The 21,206-nt window shown below is 38.6% G+C and overlaps 3 protein-coding genes across 5 annotated transcripts; 2 read left to right on the top strand and 1 right to left on the bottom strand.

Annotated features, from left to right (window-relative positions):
• Nucleotides 1–946: 946 nt before the first annotated feature.
• On the top strand, nucleotides 947–6,227 carry LOC116714763 (heterogeneous nuclear ribonucleoprotein U-like protein 2). The gene is given in 12 exon segments (XM_032555501.1): nucleotides 947–1,566; nucleotides 2,748–2,821; nucleotides 2,899–3,002; nucleotides 3,004–3,133; nucleotides 3,213–3,325; nucleotides 3,416–3,682; nucleotides 3,808–3,930; nucleotides 4,031–4,132; nucleotides 4,237–4,405; nucleotides 4,546–4,746; nucleotides 4,832–4,890; nucleotides 5,146–6,227. Coding segments are annotated over 12 exon segments (1,899 nt in total). The 5' UTR covers nucleotides 947–1,087; the 3' UTR covers nucleotides 5,224–6,227.
• On the bottom strand, nucleotides 6,110–11,806 carry nudt22 (nudix (nucleoside diphosphate linked moiety X)-type motif 22). Of its 2 annotated transcripts, none has more exons than XM_032555504.1 (7): nucleotides 11,568–11,806; nucleotides 9,712–9,923; nucleotides 8,187–8,724; nucleotides 7,982–8,107; nucleotides 7,709–7,806; nucleotides 6,456–6,549; nucleotides 6,110–6,359 (listed from the first exon to the last, which is right to left on the bottom strand). In XM_032555504.1, the coding sequence occupies exons 2-7, from the start codon at nucleotides 9,798–9,800 to the stop codon at nucleotides 6,231–6,233; spliced, it is 1,074 nt and encodes a 357-aa protein (XP_032411395.1). In that variant the 5' UTR covers nucleotides 9,801–9,923; nucleotides 11,568–11,806; the 3' UTR covers nucleotides 6,110–6,230. The 2 variants fall into 2 exon arrangements, with proteins under 2 accessions (XP_032411395.1, XP_032411393.1); XM_032555502.1 differs by lacking the exon at nucleotides 11,568–11,806 and adding an exon at nucleotides 11,000–11,101.
• Nucleotides 11,807–13,584: 1,778 nt separating this feature from the next.
• On the top strand, nucleotides 13,585–20,337 carry dnajc4 (DnaJ (Hsp40) homolog, subfamily C, member 4). Of its 2 annotated transcripts, XM_032555456.1 has the most exons (8): nucleotides 13,588–13,688; nucleotides 14,059–14,122; nucleotides 14,958–15,072; nucleotides 15,174–15,264; nucleotides 15,586–15,764; nucleotides 17,535–17,702; nucleotides 18,012–18,098; nucleotides 18,170–20,337. In XM_032555456.1, exons 3-8 carry the CDS (start codon nucleotides 14,981–14,983, stop codon nucleotides 18,264–18,266), a joined length of 714 nt encoding a protein of 237 aa, XP_032411347.1. In that variant the 5' UTR covers nucleotides 13,588–13,688; nucleotides 14,059–14,122; nucleotides 14,958–14,980; the 3' UTR covers nucleotides 18,267–20,337. The 2 variants fall into 2 exon arrangements, with proteins under 2 accessions (XP_032411348.1, XP_032411347.1); XM_032555457.1 differs by lacking the exon at nucleotides 15,174–15,264 and having other exon boundaries at nucleotides 13,585–13,688.
• The last annotated feature ends 869 nt before the right edge of the window (nucleotides 20,338–21,206 follow it).

Consider the following 21,206-nt stretch of genomic DNA (forward strand, 5'->3'; position numbering starts at 1 on the left):
TCCTCCGATGATCTGCTTGGTTTTTTAACTACTTTGTTGATCTGTGGTAGCTTTGATGCAGAGAATGACGATGAAAAGAAAAAAGTTGCAGACTTTTCGGAGGTTTTCTGTTTAAATTGTTGCTTTTTGTGGACGACCAGAGTGGCTGTAATGAAACCCAAACAGTGGAGCTGGAAGTCTGAAGTAAAGAGAGATCAGCTGGTGTTGCCGTATGAAGCTATTTATAAAATGGTTTTTGTATTGGAATTGACTGTAGTTCTGTTTGTTCTCATTCATTTTCATGTTTTTGCATTTGTCCTGTATTTAAATAAAAATACTTGCTCTTATGTTGTAGTTTCCTTTTGTATGTTGATGATGCTAAAGGACATCCAGCAACAAAATGGTGGTCTGTATTTACTGAATTGATAGCTACACTACATTAGTCTGTATAAATAAAGCAATGAAATCATTCTATGGAAAAGTGAAGGATCCTTCAGATAGATAGAAAAGACTCTTAAAACATTTAAACTCTTTCAGGTCTCTTTGTTTTGTGCTCCATGTTGCCCATAACCTTTTTTGCCCCATGGACCAGTTTTAATAACAGACAAATGAGGTATTTGTTAAATAAAACAAAATAAAATGATATAACAAGCATGAAAATTGAGTCATTTTTTCAAAATATAAGAATAAATGTCAATCCTTGTGTTTCAGCTATGATTAAAATAAGAAACATGTCTGAAGAAGAACCACTGAAGTAGGAGGTGCATAAATATTTAAGTGTCAATGTTGGTAATTTACCTCTTGCCAACAATGACAGACGTTAGTCAGTGTTGGTTTTTGTTGTTTTTCTTAAGACAAGTACATTTGTTCAAAAACTGAATGACATAGATGAACCTAAAAGTTATATCCTCTTAGCCCCAGGGGGCGGTAATGCAACTTGAAGGAGGGCAACCGCCCGCCAATTAACTCCAAAAAGAAGACGAAGAAGAAAAAAGCAATGTTTTGAATCGGACTCCATTATTTATCGTTCTGTTGAGTCTTTTTTTTCTTCTTCTTTTTTTTCTGAAAAGCCCAGATAAACATCCTGGTTTATCCTGATGTCTTAAGAATGAAGCAGGTGGACATTAAGAAGTTAAAAGTGGCCGAACTGCGGTCCAAACTAACCGAACTGGGTTTGGACAGTAGAGGTCTGAAGGCTGACCTGGTGGACAGACTGTGGTCAGCCTCGCAGTCAGTACAGAGTCCAGAACATGTAGAACTGCTGGAGGGCAGCCCATCAATACTGTCTGGACCGACAGAACCAGATGAGGTTAAGGTTCGGACCGAGTCCTCATCACCGCCGGTGATCGACTGTGTCTCTGCGCCGTGTGAAGTAGACCGGGGTAGAGAATACACAGACGCTGCCACTCAAACTGAGCCAGAACCCGGTCCACCAGCGGTACCACCGGGTTCCGAGTGTCTTTCAGGGGCCGAGATTGTCTGCCAGGCGGAGGGGAGGAAGCTGGGACATTCAGATGGTCCTCTCTCTGAGGAAATGGGCAGAGGAAGAGCTTTCTACGAGTTCAAGGAGGAGATACGATACAAAAGGTAAATCCTTAATTCAGTGAATATTAAAATCTACAAAGCAATGGGAGGTTAAACGGGACAAATTTAATAAGTCACTAAGGATCCAATGTTTTTGTGATTTAAATAAATAAATACAGAACTTTTTCTATTTTTAAATCGATCTATAGCAGTTCAACTCAATTAGAAAACAGTACTATGCAATTCTTCATATGTTTTTTTCCTTCTTTCTGGTGGATGTGGCTGTTTTGAATTTAAACCACCAGATTCAAACTGAATGTAAATGTGTCATTTAAAGTGTTTCTGACTAACAAGAATTCATTCACACTCTGGCAAAAGAAAGCCTTGAGTATGGAAAAAGTCTTGAGTTTCTAAACTCCACTCCTTATTTTTAATTGTTGAGAAATGTAAACCAACATTTCTAATAAATTAGAAAGTTATTTTTCATTGATTCATATTTAAAGGTTACCTTTTATCTTTGATTTGCTTCATCACAACTTAGGTTTTTGTCAAAACTCCATAATTTTTTATTTTGAGTTGGCAAAAGAAAACACAAATGAACATTAATTTGAAAATTGTCCATTAGAACTGTGCTTTAAAGAAGCTGTATAAAGTATAATACAGTCCAGATTTGAGAAATCCTTTTTTTCAAATATATAATTGGTCCAGATGCCAAGAGAATTTTTTCAATGTCTTAGTTTAAGGGTGTATACACTCACAGAACCACTTTTTAAAATCTTGTTTATATATATATATATATATATTATATATATATATATATATATATATATATATATATATATATATATATATATATATATATATATATTTATACAGTACAGACCAAAAGTTTGGACACACTTTCTCATTGAATTCAATGAGAAAGTGTGTCCAAACTTTTGGTCTGTACTGTATATATATATATAGTTTTACATGTTTCCGTTTTGAGTTGCAGCGGTTATAGGATGATTGAAGATAGCATTACAATTGTTTGCTAGATTTTTTTTTTTTTCACCGTCCATATTCGTCTAATTTTACTATTTATAATGCTTAGAAAAATAAACCTGAGTCATTTTCTTAAGCCAAGAGAGACAAGTGAGGCTTTATCCACTCCTGAACATTTAACAGGAAAGGTTTACTCATCAGATTTTACTCAATTTCTCTTCACAGAAAGTGTTTTTAATTGAGTAGCTGTGTCTTTCCAGATCCAAATCACCACAGCTTCAACAGGACAAAAGTGAGGAAGAGTGGGATGAAGATAAAGTTAGATTAGATCCATGTGAGTACAGAGTGAAGTCGGTTTCCTTTTCTGGAAAGCTTTTATAAACGTCACTGATACTATGATTGTTTCCATAGACGGCTGTCACCTCCACTTTGAAGTGAGCTCTGATGGATCCTGTGGGCAGCCACGGTTCTGGGATCGGTTCCCGTTGCTCTGGTCCGGCTGCAGGCTCACCCACGGGAGTGCGGAAGGGATGGGTGGGGTTTGAGGTTCGGCTGGAGAGGAAGTTGCTGACTGCTGACCAAGAGGTCAAGGATCCATACGGACTGAGAGTGGGCTGGTCTGTGGGCGACTCCTCTCTGCTGCTCGGTGAGGATTCGCTCTTATCTGAACATGTTTTTTCTGTTTGTTGAGAGATTTAACTGAAATTTGATGTGTTTCATATCAGGGGAGGACGAGCTTTCTTTTGCTTATGATGGACGCGGTAAAAAAGTTTCTGATGGAACCCAAGAGGAGTACGGTGAGCCTCTCTCTGAGGGGGACATCATTGGCTGTTATGCTGTGAGTTATCTTTCTTTATGTTCTTTAGATAGAGTGATGCTGGGATTGTTGTTCTCAATTTTTTTATTGTTTGTGCTTCCACAACAATAGGCCTTTTCTGCAGATGGCGCTGTTGAGTTGTTTTTCCATAAAAACGGTTGTTTCCTGGGCGCGGCTTTCTCCCTGAGTGCCTCTCTGCTGCGGGGTCGAGTCTTGGTTCCTCATGTTCTCTGTAAGAACTGCTCAGTCCAATTCCTTCTGGACCGCATAACCCCTCAGTGGTACCCTGGACCGATGGGATTTACCCCGCTGACAGCGCTCCCTGCTGGTCAGAGGGTGCACATCACATCGGCTCCTACCTCCAAAATGCAGTCTGAGGTTAGATTTTGGACCTTGCTATTCTGATTTAAAGAACCTCATATTTGTGCTTCAATGTGCATAAATATACACTCAATATGGACTCAATCTTTCAGGCTGCAGGTTTCATCTCTCTGTACCTGCAGGTGGTGATGATGGTGGGTCTTCCCGGCACTGGGAAGAGTTTCTGGGCTCAGACGCTGATGAAGCAGCATCCAGAGAAGAAGTACAAACTGCTGGGGACAGAAGACCTGCTTGCTTGTATGCTTGTCAGTGAAAACCCCAATTTGTAATCATTTTAGCAATTCTTTTAGAGCTCAATTCACTTCTGAGCAGCTAGCCCTTCATAACCTGTGTGTGTTTGTGCAGAGTGGTGGTCAGAGAGATGGCAGGCTGCAGCAGGCCTCCCAGTGTCTAACTGATCTGATTAAAGTCGCTGCCAAGACACCTGGAAACTACATCCTCGACCAGGTAACCGAGAGCTTCACCCGAAAAAAAAAAACCCCAATTGAAATAAAAGCTTGCTGTTTGTGTGAATGGATAATTTAACGCAACTTTTTCTCGTGTTTTCCCAGTGCAACGTCCTCTTCTCTGCACGTCGACACAAGCTGCAGTTGTTTGCAGGCTTCAGGCGGGTGGTGGTGGTGATCTTCCCGTCTGCTGACGAGTGGAAAAGACGACTGTTGCAACGTCGAATGAGCGACGGCGAGCACATCCCTGAGACCGCCCTGCTCAAACTCCAAGGTTTGATTTATTTGCTTCTTTTTGGGAAAAAGGGCTTCAACTTCAGTTACACACAGGGATGGGTATTTATTGCCTTTATGTGATCTTTTTGTTCCTGTTCAGACACAGCATTGATGTTGTGTTTGTTTTCTTGGCTTCAGTGAGCTGCAGTCTTCCAGAACCGCAGCCTGACCTGATGGAGGAGTTACAGTACGCAGAGCTGCCACAGGAACAGGCACAAATCCTCCTGACGCAGTACAAAGAGGAGGCTCACAGACTGCTGCCTCCTGTCATCAAACCAGACAAGAAACCCAGATGGAACAAGAGAAGACGTCACAGGATGCAGTGGGGAGCAGTTCATGGTTGGCATGAGTACACAATGAATATTTTCTTTTATTAAGAAGCACTGGAGCAAACTGCTGGTTAATAATGCCTTTGTCTTTGAAGGTTTGTACGACACAAGAAGTGACATGCAGTCTTGGAGTCAGCAACCAGAGAGCAGACATGTGAGGGATTTTTTTCAGTTATATGTTCAGCTTAATATAGTCTGAATTTCTTTCTGTTGCATCGCATAATCTAATTTAATGTAATTATTTTAATTTGATGTTTATAAACCAAACCAATACCAAATTAGACTATTTTCATGAAGATTTTTACTAACTATATAAGAATAGATTTAATGTTGTATTTAATAGATGTGTGTATGCTGTTGCTCCGGGTTGATTAATGAACACTGTTCTTTCTTTTTCTGGTCATTTTAGTGGAACCTGCCTTATCAGCAGCAGAACTACAACTACAGCAGAAGTTTCGGTTTCAGCGGCTATCCGAGTTACTCCTGAGGAAACATGAAACAAGAACGAGGCCGCTGTCACAGTGGACTGGGATGTTTTTTATGACGATCACTGCGAAGAACAAATGCCAAAAGTGCCGTGCAGAAGTCATGAGGTGTCCCTCATTTGAAATTAGACAGAAACACACTTTCTTGTAACCTCTTAAGCATTTGTTCTCCACATCCTCCTTTTTCAATCCACGATCTGCAATCGTGGTGCTAGTTCTGTAAGCGCAGTGATCTCGCCAGGTCAACTTTTATGGAATGAAAGATAAAGGTGGTTTGTTTATTTTTTAAAAATACCTAATGCTATTCTTAGATATTTATTCCTTTTAGTATTTTATGTAAAACAAGAAAATTTTAAATTTAAGGAATGAACCAGTGTCTGCCCCTAACAGCAAAGCAAAACACTAATTTTTGTCTCCATCTTGTGGCATTGTTTGTTCCCTTTTTCTTAGTTGAATAAGAAAAATCCAAAGACATTGGAGAACGATGAAAATATCAATATTCTCAGTTATGTGTGAGGTGATCACCTTATGCATGATTCATCCAGCAGGTCCTGTCATGTATTTGCTAGCTTTCTTTCCATCCTTTGTAAGACCATCTGTTTTTCTCTTGTAGCTTTCTTTAGCTAGACACTTCTTTTGTCCTCCATTTTTCCAGTTCAATTTCTAACTTATCATGGTCAGCTAGAGGGACTGTGTCAAAAAGCAGCCAGAGTCCAAGAAAACTTGATCCAGACCACCTTAAAAGGTTACAAGAAAAAGTGGCTCATTGGAGGCAAAGTCGAACGAAATGAGGGATATTTTAAAACATTTGCACTGTGTATTGTGATAATGTTGCATGCTGTTTTGTACAATCAATGATAGCTGGAGTTGGTTTTCAAAGACAAAAACTTTGTAAAAGATTTTTATTGAAAATATTTTAACCATGTTATTTTACAAAGTACAGAGTTTTGACACCACTGCTAGTCTCTGAGTGCTTGAGGTGAATAAATTTATCTGGTAAACTTTGTGCTCATCTTTCCTCTCGGTTTGGTTTGCTTGGCTCTCCTGGTTTCACCACCTGATAAAGGAGCATGGCTCCTTTAGCGGAGGGACACAACTCCGACCACAGAGGGCTGCTTCTGTTCAGCTGCATCACCTCCTGCAACACAAAAAACACACGACAGAAACAACTTCTGTAATCTGCATCTGATGCTGAAGCAGGAAATCACGCCTCTGACTTCAGAGCTGAACTGACCGTTGTGCTGAGGAAGATGACGTCTGTGGACTCGTTGGCCTCTGCTCCTCCTTTCCAGTACAATGTTCTGACTTCATCAGAGGACAGAGAGCAGCTGAGGACGCAGAGACAGAAGTGACTTAAAGTTTCGAAATGTTTCAGACATCAGGTGATATCTCACATTACAGAAAACACCTCCTCTTAAACTAAAAAAAACCTATCTGAATTTGTTGTAAAATTGTCAAAAATGAGTAACTTCTCCAGCTTTGTGCAGTTTCTTAATGTTTTTGTGTTTTTGAGACTTAAAGCAGTTTAAGACAAAGCAAAACCAAATGCTGAATAAAAAACATTTGCCTATAATTTATGGCACTTTAAAATCCATATTAAGTAACATTGTGTGATAAACAGAAATGGTGAGGCTCATTTTGAGACAGAAATATTGTAATGATTCAAACAATTTTCCAACTACAATCTTGCAATGAAAAGTAATTATTTCTGCAGACTAGATTCTTGGTTATTAAATAAGTTTCTTTACATGGAGGGTGTTTAAAACTGGGATTTGGGGGAGATTTGTCTAATTTTAGCAGGTATAAAAAGGAAAAAATATGCCAAGCGCTTCAGTTTTAACAATCAAATACAATCCAGGTATCCTGAAATGCAAAGACTATAAAACTACAAGTTTTATATAGCCATTGATGATTTGTTTTATGCTTCCAAGAAGTGGTTAATGGTTTAACTCCAATGATGTAAGGAAATCAGGGATTATACAGTCAAATTCAATAAATAAGAATATTATTGAAAAGTATATTTCAGCAACTCCATAGCTAAGTGAAAAAATAGATCTATCATGCACAGATTGATGTTTTCAAACCTTTATTTCAATTAATTATGATGTTTTTTCTGCTTACAGCTAATAAAAGCATAACATTTAAAATTAGAATATTGTCACATCAATAAAAAAGCATGTTTAATACAAAAAAGTAATGAAAAGTATGTTTAGAACCTTATTAAATTATGATTTTTTTTCAAAAGGTACTTTTAATCAGACAAATGAACCTCAACAGATCACATATTCTAATTTATTGAATATGTGGGTATGTGTATTGTGCTCAGTACAGCTTGTTCAATTATGTAGCAGGCTCAATAACAGAACAAGAGAAACGTTTCCCTTTTTCAGTTCATGATCTTTCTGCTGCTCTGTTTTGATTATGATTTGATTGTGACTTTAAGATTTTAATATGTTTTTTATCTGGATAAAGAAAGGATAATAATACCTGATGTAAAACTCTACGCTCGGGCGTCCAGCGCTGGTGTGGTTGAGAGCGATGCCCATCAGGACAGGAGGGCCAAGGCTGCTCAAAGGAATATTTACCTGCAGACAGAACAGGTCGGATTCAAGAAAGAACATTGTCTCAATCTTATCTCCCTTCTGGATTAATAAACTACATTTGAACTGAACTGAGAAAAGGACAATGAAGAGCCACTGTCACGTTAAGAACTGATTTAAAATGGAAGTGTTCTTATTTTAAGCATGAAGCAACAGTGACCTCGTCCCTGATCTCAGCGCAGATAGAGGAGAACAGCTCCGAGACGACGGCGTCCGGCCTCTGCTGCATCATGACCAGACTGATCTGCTCTTCACCCGCCGCCTCGCCCAAACGCTCACACACCGCCTGAAGACAGCAGCAAACGCATGAAGACCGACCACAGACGGAGAGTTAAAATTAAACATCGTTATTCTTTAAGCGTCACCTTTGGCTCCGGGTGGCCGCCAGGAATGTCCAGCAGCCCCCCCGCCTCGGCCACTTTCTGGCTCCTCCTGATGAACACCACCTGACCATCACATGTGCACAACACGGCGCCGACACCCAGGGGCTGCGCAAACAGGGCCAGAGGGTCGCCAAACTCCTCCTGCCCACGGCGGCGGAGCTCTGCCACTTTACCAGACCAGTTTGTTCCCAGGTAGTCCTTGTAGCAGGTGAGGCCCAGCCTCAGCGTGAGGACAGAACCAGGGTGATGTTTTGGCTGTGATATCTTCTGACTGACTGCTCCGCCATCTTCTGTCTGAAGTACACAGCCGTTAATAAAGTCCCCACAGTGCTGAGCTGTTTCACCGCCCTGCTGCTCTCCACAGTCAGACTGAAAGCAGCTGAGGTTCTCTGGAGAGGCCAAGCAGAAGGAATGTAGCCTGAATTTGGCTCCGTTAAAAAGCCACGGCTTCTTGGAAAGCCATTCGGTCCAAACCTGATTTATGTCCTGCTCAAGAAGAGGATATGTCTGCCTGTTGAATCTGAGGGAAGAATAATCCAGAGTTCACTTTCATCTCTCAAAGAGTTATTCAACAGTTCTTTAAGAGTTATCAGAGGCTTTTGGTTTTCATATGTTTATAAAATATGGAACATACTTTGTAGTAGTAACAGGCTGCTGGGAACAAAATGTCTAAAGATCCAAGTTAAAGTTTTCTTTTATGCATCAACACTGGTTCATGTGCTGTTTTTTATTGTTGTTGTTTTGAAGCTAAACTAACTAAATTTTGCCATGCCTCCTTTGTAAAAGAGAGTCTTAATTTCAATGGTGATTTCTTGCTTAGACAAAGGTTGAACAAAAAAAAAAAAACAATTATAGTAAATTCCTTAACAAAAAGATAGCTTTTATAGATAAAACCTTGATACAGGATGTGTTTTAAATTAAATAACACATGTTTTTAACTTTTGTTAAAGAATTAAGAAAAACTAATCCTATATGAAAACACAATTTGTTTATGAAATAAGACCTTGAAACAAGTTTTATGAAAAAATCCTACTCTTATAGCTAAAAAGATACTTGGAAGATACATTAGAATGAAAAAAAAACATTTGTATAAAACTACCTTCAAATTAAAATAAATCATATAAAAAAATAAATCTACCTTTATGGAGAAAAATAAGCTTAAGATTGGATGAAAAAAAATAAACCTACTTTATTGATGCAAAAAATACTTTTATCTAAGAGACAAAATACTTTTCTGTATGAACGTCTCATAATAGGTGTTACAACAACATTTCATTTTCTTTTGGGACCAATAAAGTGTTTTTGAATTTAATTAAAGTACTTTTACTTTAAAAACAATACTACTTTTATATAAAAAATAACAATTTAAATAATAAAAAAATCTCATTGGTCTAAAAACATTTGACCAGGACCCATTAAAAAAATAATATAAGAATAGCTTGCTGATTGGAAGGAAAATATGAGGAAATAAAACATTACATTTACAAATCGGCTAAGATCTGAGTACCTGTCTGAAAGCTCCACCTGTACTTGGTGCTCCAGCAGCCCGCTCCAGTGTGCACAGTCCAGCAGAAGAGACACTTCAGGGTCCGTCATGTTTACTGTGGATGATCACTGGAGTCCACTACTCTCTCTAAGCCCAACCTGGCCCTTTAACTGGTCGTGATCATCATATGAAGACAATGACGTTTTGTATCCTGGTAACAGGTGAGATTAAACCTAAAGAAAAAAAAATATGTGTAAATCATTTTAAAGACATCAGGGAGAATAACATCTGAGTTGGTTCACTCGTCGTAAGCAAATAGAAACACTAAGGTCAAACAAATCAGACAAAAGCTGGATGAACGTAATATCTATGTTTAGTTCAATATTGCATCTTCAAGAGATAAAACGAGTTAGAGTTAGAAAGAGAAACTAATTAGTGGCTTTTTCCACTGTCCAAATGTGCATGATTTGGTTTTGTTTTGGTCATTAAAGAGAATGGAAGGTTGTGTGGATCAGATTTTTGTTGGGCAACAAATCCCACCAAAGAGTCATTATTTTTCCCATTCTAATTATAACTCTTAAAACATATATTAATTCTGGATGAGTGCCACTTATTTGCTATTCATATAACTTAAGAATCTTAACTTTTGTCCATGCACCTGTTTTTCCTGGCTCTGTCAGTCCTATGCATGTGAACTCAATAGTTTATGTCACTTTATCTTAAATTACTGCACTCTTAGAAATTATGACCCGTATATGGCTGTGCTTAAGAGTATTTGTAGATGCAAATACATTCCTTCTGAGAATATAGCAAAAAGTATTAACATTGCAAACGTTTATAATTTGAATTAAAAGCATTTAAAATTGTATGTCTTGATTAGCGTATATAACACATTAGTCTGAAACTGTTAAGATAATGTAGTTGTTTGCTAACAGCTTTTGGTGGTTACTGTATAATCAGTGACCCCTTCCACAGATACACTTCATGTTACTCTTTAACCAGCAGAGGTGCAAGGTGTGGTTTAATGTTAGATTCGTCTTCTTTAATATTTCAAACCAATAAAACTTAACAAAACAACGATCTGACGCTGACCTGATATAGAAGGGTTAAAAATGTATTTTAGAGTTTTAGATCACTTTCACTGGATTTAAGCAAATGGTTAAATGAATAATCATCCTAAGCAGCACGAAAAACACAAACAACACAGTAACAATGAAACGAAGTACTGGCAAATAATGTTATTTAACAAATTTAGCATGCAAAACATTAACTAGTTTATCCTAAAAGTTATTTTAATAACATGTTTCACCTGCTTGGGTAGTTTAGTGCTTGCTTCCTTTCTCCAGGCTGAACTACCTTTCAAAACACTAGTCGTTTCTTCCTCTTTTCCCCAAGTCTACGTCAGATGCCAAAAGTATACTCAATACCACCACCGCGTGGTCAAACTGTAAAATTACAGTTGATTGTGGAATGGAATGATTAAAAATGTATGCTTTTGCTCAGACAGATCGCTTATTTATGACAACTGAAATGCTTGTCTCTATTATCTTATGATCAAAATCAAATTTATGTATCCACTTAAGGCAGGGGTCGGCAACCTTTTCTATTCAAAGAGCCATTTGGGACCGCCTCCCAATAAAAAGAAAGCACTTGGAGCCACAACCCATTTTGACGTCATATATATAAAACCTATATGCTATGTACAAAAATCGATACTATGTTGCGTTTATGAAATCAACGAACTGCTCCAGAGAACACAAAATTGTATTTCTGCATGTAACAAAACGCATTTTACACTTTGTTGATGCTCAATTTCAAGCAAAATACCCTCTGTCTATTTGGGTCTTTGTATTTAAGAAATAAAAATCGAAACTTACCCAACCCGCACTGAAGGAAAAATAGAAACAGAATGCAGTCACCTGTCCTCCTCTTATTCAGGAGATAAAAATCAAAACTTATCCAAATATTATCCACCGGCACTGAACGAACCAAGCAAACCAAAAAATGCGCAGCCTGCTTCTGTGTCCCGTAGTACGGTACGGAGCCCTCTAGGGGACATGGGGAATTTTTTTCTTTTGCGTTCCCTCGCAAAACTTTTGCTTTACCTCGCAATACTGTACTGGTCAGTTATGCAGCATAATTGAATACTGTAAGCCTTTCTTACGGTGGGCGCCGTGTTTTCTGCTTTAATGGTTATGTGAGGTTTTTCCATAAATGTTAATATCTTTTTGTGAAATATCTGAAGTTTTATATATTTCTTTAGGGATAGAAAGGCACCACAAACCTACGATATAAACAGAAACCTTCCGTAAGTAGGAAAGAAATAAAAATGGTTTAAAGAGCTGCTTTCAGTGCCGCTCCATCTTAGCCTTAACAGACATAAACATGCAGTAAAAAATAAATCGATTTTCAATCAGTGTTTTGCACCAAACAGTTTTTACTATTAAGTTTTTATTATTAAAAACACGACAAACTAATGATGGTAAAGGACCGCACTGGGTTAACTTGGGGAATCTCATCTGTCCGTGTATCAATCAACTCCAAACCATTTCTTTGTTCTGTCACAATTATCGATTTATTCCATTTTGATTATCAGGCTCCAAACTTTGCAAGGACTGACCGCCCCGCTCACCGCTTCCTAATACACACAAAGCCAGTATCCTTCCCATTCATACCTGGTGACGTCACTCCCACGTCGACACACCTAAGTGTCAAAGTCGCGTGCTCCTGTCATATCAATAATTACTTATTTCATTTATATGGCTCTTACAGAGCCTCAGTGAAAACTTGTTTATTATTATTAACTGTTTGGAACGCAAAAGTTTTGCGAGGGAACGCAAAAGAAAAAAATCCCCCATGTCCCCTAGGGGGCTCCGTACGCTTCAGCCTTTCGCAGCAGCTCCGAAACGGCCTTTTTTCTCTCCTCTCCCTCGGGATATTTTTTAGCAAAGACAGAGTGTTTGCTCTTGAAATGTCTTTCAACATTTGACTTCTTGTTGTTTGCCAGTCTTTCGCCACATATTAAGCAGACAGGTGAACCAGTTTCATCAGCGGTGAAAGCAAAATGATCTGTCCACGTAGCATTAAATGTTCTGCCATCTTCAGAATGTTTCCTTTTCTTGGACTTATTCATGATGTATCTTCCAGGCAAGGATCAAAAAGTCAATAAATCAGTGCGCTAAAAAAATGCGGTCTGCCAGACATGTGGGGTTCGCCAGGAATGCCTGTCGCACATCGGCGGACATGACGTATATTTTGGGTGCTAAAAATGTTAAAAACTTTTGTTTTAATGTTACAAGTTTACCATAATCTTCAGATTTAGAAATTTATTTTGAAATGATTTTAATTCATAATTTTTTAATGATTTAATTTTAATAAAATATTCTATTTCCCAAAGTCACTGGGAGCCACAACAGAAGGATGAAAGAGCCACACGTGGCTCCGGAGCCATTGGTTGCCGACCCCTGACTTAAGATAATCGCAGGGTTGCCCATCGTGGAAAAGTTAGTGGAGTGTTTTTGCTCTGTTTTCCGTCAAGTTGCCCACATACATTTCTTGTAATTTCCAACGTAAATATACAAAATTTTAAAAATGGTACAAAGATTAAGCATTGTGGTAGGTTATCTAAACACTGTGTTCCTCTTTGATGTTTCTAAAAGCATTTATTTTCTCCTTTAAAAAGAGAGGAACTATGTTCTCATACATCTCGGAATCATAGAGAAACATTTTAAGGCATTTAATGCTAATGCCAGGATTTATTATTTTAGACCAATAAAAAACATTGACTATGAAAAAAATATAGGTTATTACATTGTCAATAAATTGCTTTTCGTGGCAAAAAATTGTGGTAGTGACGACAAATATTTCTGTTCTACTTTTTAAACTTTGGTCGGTAAACTGTCTGTTTTATTTTGAAAGTAAGCTTCCTTTCCGGTGCCCGTTATGCTACTAGCTTGATGTATTGGAAAACTGGAGCGTTACGAAACTGATCTCATCTGGTATGTCACCTTTCCTCATTTTAACTTCTGCTTATAGTATTGATTAATAGTTATATTTCACATCTAGCAGAATAATAGGAACAACAATTGATGTTGTTGCCATCTAACAGCAGAGTTGGTAGACACTTTATGCTAAACCGGGGGTTAGCGTTAGCAGCAGAACTAAGTGTTCTTTCTGTCAACTCAGTTTGTATTTTGATTGACAGCTGGAATCATTTCTTATAAGTTATAGGGGGAAACACTAGTTCAGTAACTGTCTTTGTTACCTCTGAAATTGCTCACTGATACAATGACTAGGCTGACAAGTTGTGGATTTCAATAAGCTGTTTTGTGATTGTTCTCAACCCTTTGTGTGTGTTGTTGTTTGCAGTCATCTGCTGACAGATGTGTTGCAGCTGCCCACCTCAACAGCTTCAATGGAAACACAGTGAAAGGTAAACACTGGAAATTAGTCAAATAAATTATTGCTGGTTGGAAGCACACAGGTGTGTGTTTTCACAACATCTAGGTGTAAAGGCATCAGCAATGTTTTCACCATTCAATCTGGAAAGGATGATAAGAATGTCTCAAAACTATCTAACATCCATAATTCTGCAGTGATGACAATTATTCAAAAGTGGAAAGTACTTATGACCTATTCTTATCTTTCCTGGAATGGACATCCAACCAATTTGATTCTGAGGCCAAACTGTGAAAAAACCTCAATTATAATGTTTTATTTGACATGTAAATGTCTCGTCTCACCGAAAACAACATGGCTGCACAACGTAGGTTTGCAAAGTTATGTGCAGCAGAATGGCTGAACAAGAAGGAAATCAAGTTGTTAGCAACTGCCCACTCAAAATCCAGAGCTCATCTTGATTTGAGAGCTGGTGTAGAACCTTGAGAGAAATGTGTAGAAACTATTTTCTACAAACCTTAAAAGACTGAATCTTCCTCTAAAATGATGTGAGAAATTGACAGTGTTACTGAAAACAACTAATAAGAATTATTGCTGCTTCTGCAAGCTGTGGAATCATGGGGTTTCTTGAGTTTTCTTCGGCATTACTTTATCATATTGGCTACAAAGAAAGATTTTCATCCTATTAAAGCACCAAAATATTAAGAACAAGACACAACTTAAATCTGTGTCTTGTTCTCCATTTTTGTTGTGGCCTTTGATCCAGGTCATAACAGGTGCCTTGTGCATTTAATGATTTATCTCTTCATTAAACAAGAAATAAGCAAATTTTAAATCGCAGCTGAGTAAAATGTCTGTCCTTGTTGCAGGTCAAAGTTGAATATTTTTCGTCATGCAGCTGGAAGCTCAGCTGCGACTATGTCAGAGTTGTATTTGGTGCTACAAGAGTGGACAGCGGATGCTATCTCTCAGCTCTGCACAAAGGCAAGTGTATCTACTCTGTGGGTGTGTGTGTGTGTGTTCTGTGTAATTTGTTCAGGTTTAATTGCCAGCTTGTTTTTGAGTTATTATCTTTATCCACACAGAAAAGCTGCAAGCTATTATGACCTGTTGGGAGTCAAATCAGATGCCTCCGTGGACGAAATAAAGAATGCTTTTTTTGACAAATCAAAAAAGGTACTTCGTTAATAAAACTCTGCACTTAACCAGCCACAAGGGGGCGGCATTTTTTAAGATAAGCTAAGCTTGCTAACTGTTTTCACATGGAGCTTCCTGCCTGTTTTCATGGAGAAGTTTCCTGAGTGATCAAGATAAAGATTTGCTTTTATGGCATGATTCTGCTATAATTTAGGATTGAGGCATCTCACTCCAGAAGTAAAATTAATCTCAGTCGGAATTTAAAACTGCGCATCTGAATATATAAGAATACCAATGGAAGCAAAACATCCCTCAAGCAGAGTATCTCACATCTTTGACTCTGGCTCGCTCGTCCCACAGCTGCACCCAGACAGCAACCCGTCAAACCCGAAGCTGCACAGCCAGTTTGTGGAGCTGAACGAAGCCTACAGAGTGCTGAGCAAAGAGCTGAGCAGGAAGGAGTATGACCTTAAGCTCCAGCATCCATACCAGGGGGGGCAGGCCTTCAGATCAACATCTGGTCACACAATGTACAGAAGGTAAGGCCTCACACTGGATTGGTCAGTGCTCTGCTGCAGCATTTGACTTGTGAAGATGTTTAAAAGCCTAAAGAATTATCCAATCTTTTGTTGCAGTAGCTATATCTCACATAGAAAACATTTAGAAAAATCAAACCTTTTATTGTGAGTACATTTATAAAGTTTCACACGATTTCAGGCAAAGTCCCTTTAAAATGAATCTAACAAGCACTTTTTATATTGCTTCTACCTTCATTTTTTAATTTGAACAGAGTTTTTAGGACCTTCTAATTAATAATCTGTGATTCTCTGTTTGCCTAATTGAAAAAATAAAACACAACGCTGAGGCCCTTCTTTATATGTGCTACTCAAACCAGGAAAGACAAGAGAACATGTCGCTAGAGTTAGGCAGATGTGTGTTGATAAACATCTCTAACGTACATCAGAGCGTCGCTCTAGAGAACATTAACATTCAGTCAATTGGCGTCTTTAAAAATGGTTTTTTGTGTCATGGGGACAAAGAGGAGACTGTTGGATTTTAGCTGTGTCAGAAACATCGAAGCTTCTATTTAACAGATAAATGTGTTGCTCTTTAGAAAAATGCAGCAATGAGTGGCATCTTCTGGTCTAAAACTGCACATGGTAACTTTTAGATTCTATTTGCAGTATGTGCCGACAATAAAACGTCTCCTCTTTTCTACTGTCACAAACATAAAGGTGGAGTTCATTAAATGCTACAGAGTCTTTAACTGGAATTGTATGATTTGTTTAGGTGAGACTAAGATTTGGGGATGTGAGGAGTTAGCAACAAACTCTCCAGGTGGGTTTAATGTTCAAAAAATCAGCTCACATTCACTGTTAATTACAGTCAAGAATCTGTAAAGCTGAGGGGCTGTTTTGCTGGCAAATGTTCTATGAGTTTTGTCAGATCGCAGAGCACCTTGAACTCTCTGAACTTTAAAACAAAACAGTATTTTTTAAATTAAAAATCTGGTGGCCTTTACCAGAAAACTGAAAATGTGTTGTCTCTACCGATTAGATGTATATTATTATCAGAAAGGTCTCTGTTGAATGCTAGTGATATTAAGTAGAGTAACTGTATAGCTGGTCGTCTCCAGCTGTTGCGTTGTACCTTGTGAAATGTTAGAGTAGAAGACTAAGTCCTGTCCTATTTGAATGAGGAGACTGCATAAAGAATTAACAGCAGGACTTCTGATAATTGTGCCACCAGTGTGCAATTATTCTACTGCATCATAAGTTGACTTTATCATAAGCCAATTAACGCATGTTTACCGGCGGACCCATTAAATGTAGTTATTACTGCATGTTCGTCATTCATTGAGGTCATGACTTCAGATTAAGCAGCTTGTTATGACCTGAATGACTGGTAGGTGAGAGGTACATGGCTAAACAACGTTCCTCTGAAAATTTAAATCAAAACTGGATGAACTGAGACTTGATGTAGTTAGTTCTCGTAGGCTCCCTCGAGTTCTGTGAGCAAATATAGAAAGTACGCCTGACCTAATAAGCCATGGCAATGATTTTAGCACAAATGTAGTGCTTTAAAGCTGGCAGAAAAGGCATTGTTTTCACGCTGTAACATTTAAAAAAGAGAAAATAATAGAATCAACCTCACAGGTGATTAAAATATCTGATGTTCTTTTTGTCGGGAGAGAAAACAGAAAGTTTTTGAGATTTATGTGCATTTCAGCTCAGTTACTCACCTCTGTTCAGTCGGTTAGTGTCACTTCTGATCATCACCAATGTATTTCACTTCCCTCCTTCTCCCAGCACTACTACCAACGACAACGTTCGTTACTGGGAGCAGTTTCGTCATGCCCAGTCTCCAGAGGCGACTGCAGAGGAGAGGAAGCAGAAGAAGAAGAGGAACTTCAGGCTGGTGATTTACTGTGTCATCACGATGGTATTCAGCGTCGGAGCGCATGCAGTCTTCTTTAGGTAACTATCTCCGTACCTCATGCTGAAATATTCAGGCCTCTCTATTAAAAAATCATCAGAAAACCTTTTCTTTATTGCATGGTTAAGTGGGGTGTTTTCCTGCGTGCCTCTATGCCATGTGCTCTGGCACAACCTCGCCACTCATTTCCTCGTATTTGTTTCCACACAATGACTCTGTGCCTCTTGTGTTTGCTGAGATTCACTTCTTTGTGAATCTGAGCAGCTGTTATAACAGCTGAACAAACTCATAAACTCAGGGGGGTCTCAGGTCAAGCAAACAGTGAGCAGTTGTTTCTCCAACTTTTTCAGGAAACTGGAAGAAGTTCACAATAGCTTCATGGACGAGAAAGATAGAGCTATAACAGAAATCTACAACGAAGCCAAAGAGAGAGCCAGGTGAGCGCACCGCCTTCCGAGCATCGAGTGTCTGGCGCTGGAGGCTGACGCTCCGGTCTGCTCTCTTCCAGGGTCAACGGTTTCAAGAAGCAGACAGAAATCCTGCGGCAGAAACACGCCGACTTTCAGGAGAAAGTGAAAATGAATAAGGGCGGACCGGAGAAGTAGGAGCATCTCCTCCTGCGCTCTCCTGCAGATTGAAAACGTGGAGGAACTCACTTTAGTTTTGCAACTGGTAGAGGTTATTTTTCCAGCTTTCTGCTTGAACTCTGATGAGATCCTGACTTAGCGGGTCAGGATGGGGATGTGGGATACTTTCCTTTGGCCACATATGTGTTGCTGCTACAACACACTCAGGTATACAGTGCCTTGCAAATCTACTCAAACCCCTTCAACTTTTACCCATTTTGTCACGTTATAAAGACAAAATTCAGTGTGTTTTACTGAGATTCCATATTATGATTGATTAACACGTGAAGGGGAAGAAAAACTCAGAACTTTATTGAAGCTTTTAACTTTACCTCAGATATTTGTCAATTTAGGGTGTGTGGCAGCTTTGCACACAAAGAGACATAAAATCAATGTTCATCCTTCTTCTGTATTGCATTGGAATTAGGTCTGAACTTTGACTAGGCCATTCTAACAGTCATACACATGAATTTAATCTCAACCTTCTGGCTGCACTTTGGCCAGAAGGTGAACCTCCACCACGGCCTGCAGCGTTTTGCAGCCTCCATCAGGTTTTCCTTCAGTGTTGACCAGCGTCCCAGTCTCTGCTGAAGAAAAGCATCTCCACAGCATGATGCTGCCACAACCATGCTTCTCTGTGAAGATGGTTTGTACCAGGAGAGACACAGTCTTGGCTTTTGTCCACACGTTGTGTTTTGTATAAAGGCCAGAAAGTTTAACTTTGGTCTAATTTTATTAGACAACCTTCTTCTATAGGTTTGCTGTTACTTCAAATAGAACTACTTGTGACTTTCTCTTAATGGCTTTCTTCTTGTTCGTCTTCCATTAAGCCCAGATTTGTGGAGTTCGTTATAGTTGTCCTGTTAACAGATTCTCCCACCTGAGTTGTGGATCTCTGCAGCCCCTCCAGAGATTTATGCTGCTTATCTGATTAACGTTCTCCTTTCCTGGTCTGTTAGTTTAGGTGGATGGATGAAAAGGAAGAAAACAAATGCACTCCACACTTTTCAGCTTTTTATTTGAGGATTTTCTTTTCCCCATACTGTAAAGTTGTTGGCCTGTAAATGCTTTGAAGTCTGGTTGTAATGTGACAAAATGTGAACAAGTCAGTGATGTGTGGCAGTTTTTCAAGGCACTTGACATCACTGGGCTACTTTGCTGAACTATTTATGGTTTATGAATTATTTGAGGAGATGTGAGCCTGCACTTTTCTCACAGACCTCTTTAGTGTTCGCACTGTAAAATAGGAATTTTTTTTTCACTTATTGTTTTCAGCCTGAACTCTGATGGCTGATCAGATTTATAGAGGACCTCATAAACACCAGGATGTTTCTAAAAGAAGCTGATTGGTTAATCGACATCCTTAAGGATGATTTGTCTCATTTTGGACAGAGCGCAGAGAGGGCAACGTGTTTCAGGTTAACCTGAGTTCTCAGCTGTTTTATATTTGACTCATCTGCAGGGATGTTCTGCATTTTTACCCATAACTCATGCTTGTTTTTTTTAAACAGACATGATGAACGACCAATGTTATATCTTTTTACTTATAGTCAATTTTAATAATAACACTGCAAAAGTGTGGATTTTATGGAAATAAGCAACAACAAAACAGCAAATAAGTGATTGTAATACAAAATCCAGAGCCAAAATTTACCATTCTGCCTCTCTGATTTTATTTTGGATTTAGAGAGATAGTTTTGTGTTTATCTGTCTTTGGATGAAGGCCTTATGTATTTTCCCTACAGGGACGCCAGAGAAGAGTGATTAAAAGATCAATTTATTTCTTCTTGTCTGCTTTGTCGAAAAAGACGCCGCTTCGTTTAAAAAAAAAAAGTAATATTTTTCAGATGATCTTTTTACTGATATCCTCTACTGTGAAATTAATTTCCTCTGCTTGGCAGAGATAACAAGAGGCTTTAAACGTTTGCCTTTTAATGAGCAACAGCACAGTAGCTATTGGACAATGATTAATGTGTTCTGCTTCAGAAATCCAAACTGTTTTTCCATCGCGTCAGCAGTAAGCAAAAAAAAAGTTCTGGAGTGAAAATTATCAGCTGAAACTTGTCTTTATGTGCAACTCCATGAAGTAGAAACAGGCTTTCCCTTTTCAAAGGGCCGATGCACCAGTTTTGAGCTCTGAGGAAACAAACAACCGTTTTCCCTGTCAGTCCTCTTCTCACCAGCGGCCCCCGCCCTCAGACATCAGCGGGAGATAACACAGTGCGTCCCCGCATCGCTCGCAGACACCCTCACCCTCATGTGGCGTGTGAGTGTGCCAGCATAACCCAAACACACCATAATGACTGAGATTGTGGTGTCAGCTTGCCTACACACACACACACACACACACACACACACCCCCACACAAACTCTGATATAGGACTGAAAGACATGGCTCATGGGAAAGGAGCTGCTGCAGCTATGAATAAAGTTTTAATTGACTTTCATGTTTAGTTTAATGAGATGCAGAGAAAACTGCCAGTCAAACCCCAGAATAATACTCCAGCCGTTTTTGTTCGACAGACAATAGAAAGTAAAGTGGCAATTTAAAAAAAGTCTTTGTATTAAAGAATAATCATCAAAGTTAACAAGTGGCCTCATTTAATGTTTTCTAGTAACAAGGATTAACAAAAGTCTCTTAAAACTAATTTAAAACAAGTTACATTTTCCATCAATCCAGAATCGCATTAATGCTTACAAAAGTAAAGATTTTTTATTATTAAAATGAGTGATTCTACAATCGTAATTACACCGTGGCAATGTATTCATAGTGACTACATTAATGGGGCACAAAAGAGACCAATTAGTAGTAGAGCCTTAAATGTCATTACACAGCTACTTTATAACAAATTGTAGCTAACAACTCAGATTAATCCATAAGAAAAATACATAAACGAGAAACGAATAGCTCTAGCAAAA

The sequence above is a fragment of the Xiphophorus hellerii genome, chromosome 23 (genome assembly GCF_003331165.1).
Source record: "Xiphophorus hellerii strain 12219 chromosome 23, Xiphophorus_hellerii-4.1, whole genome shotgun sequence".
NCBI lineage: Eukaryota > Metazoa > Chordata > Actinopteri > Cyprinodontiformes > Poeciliidae > Xiphophorus > Xiphophorus hellerii.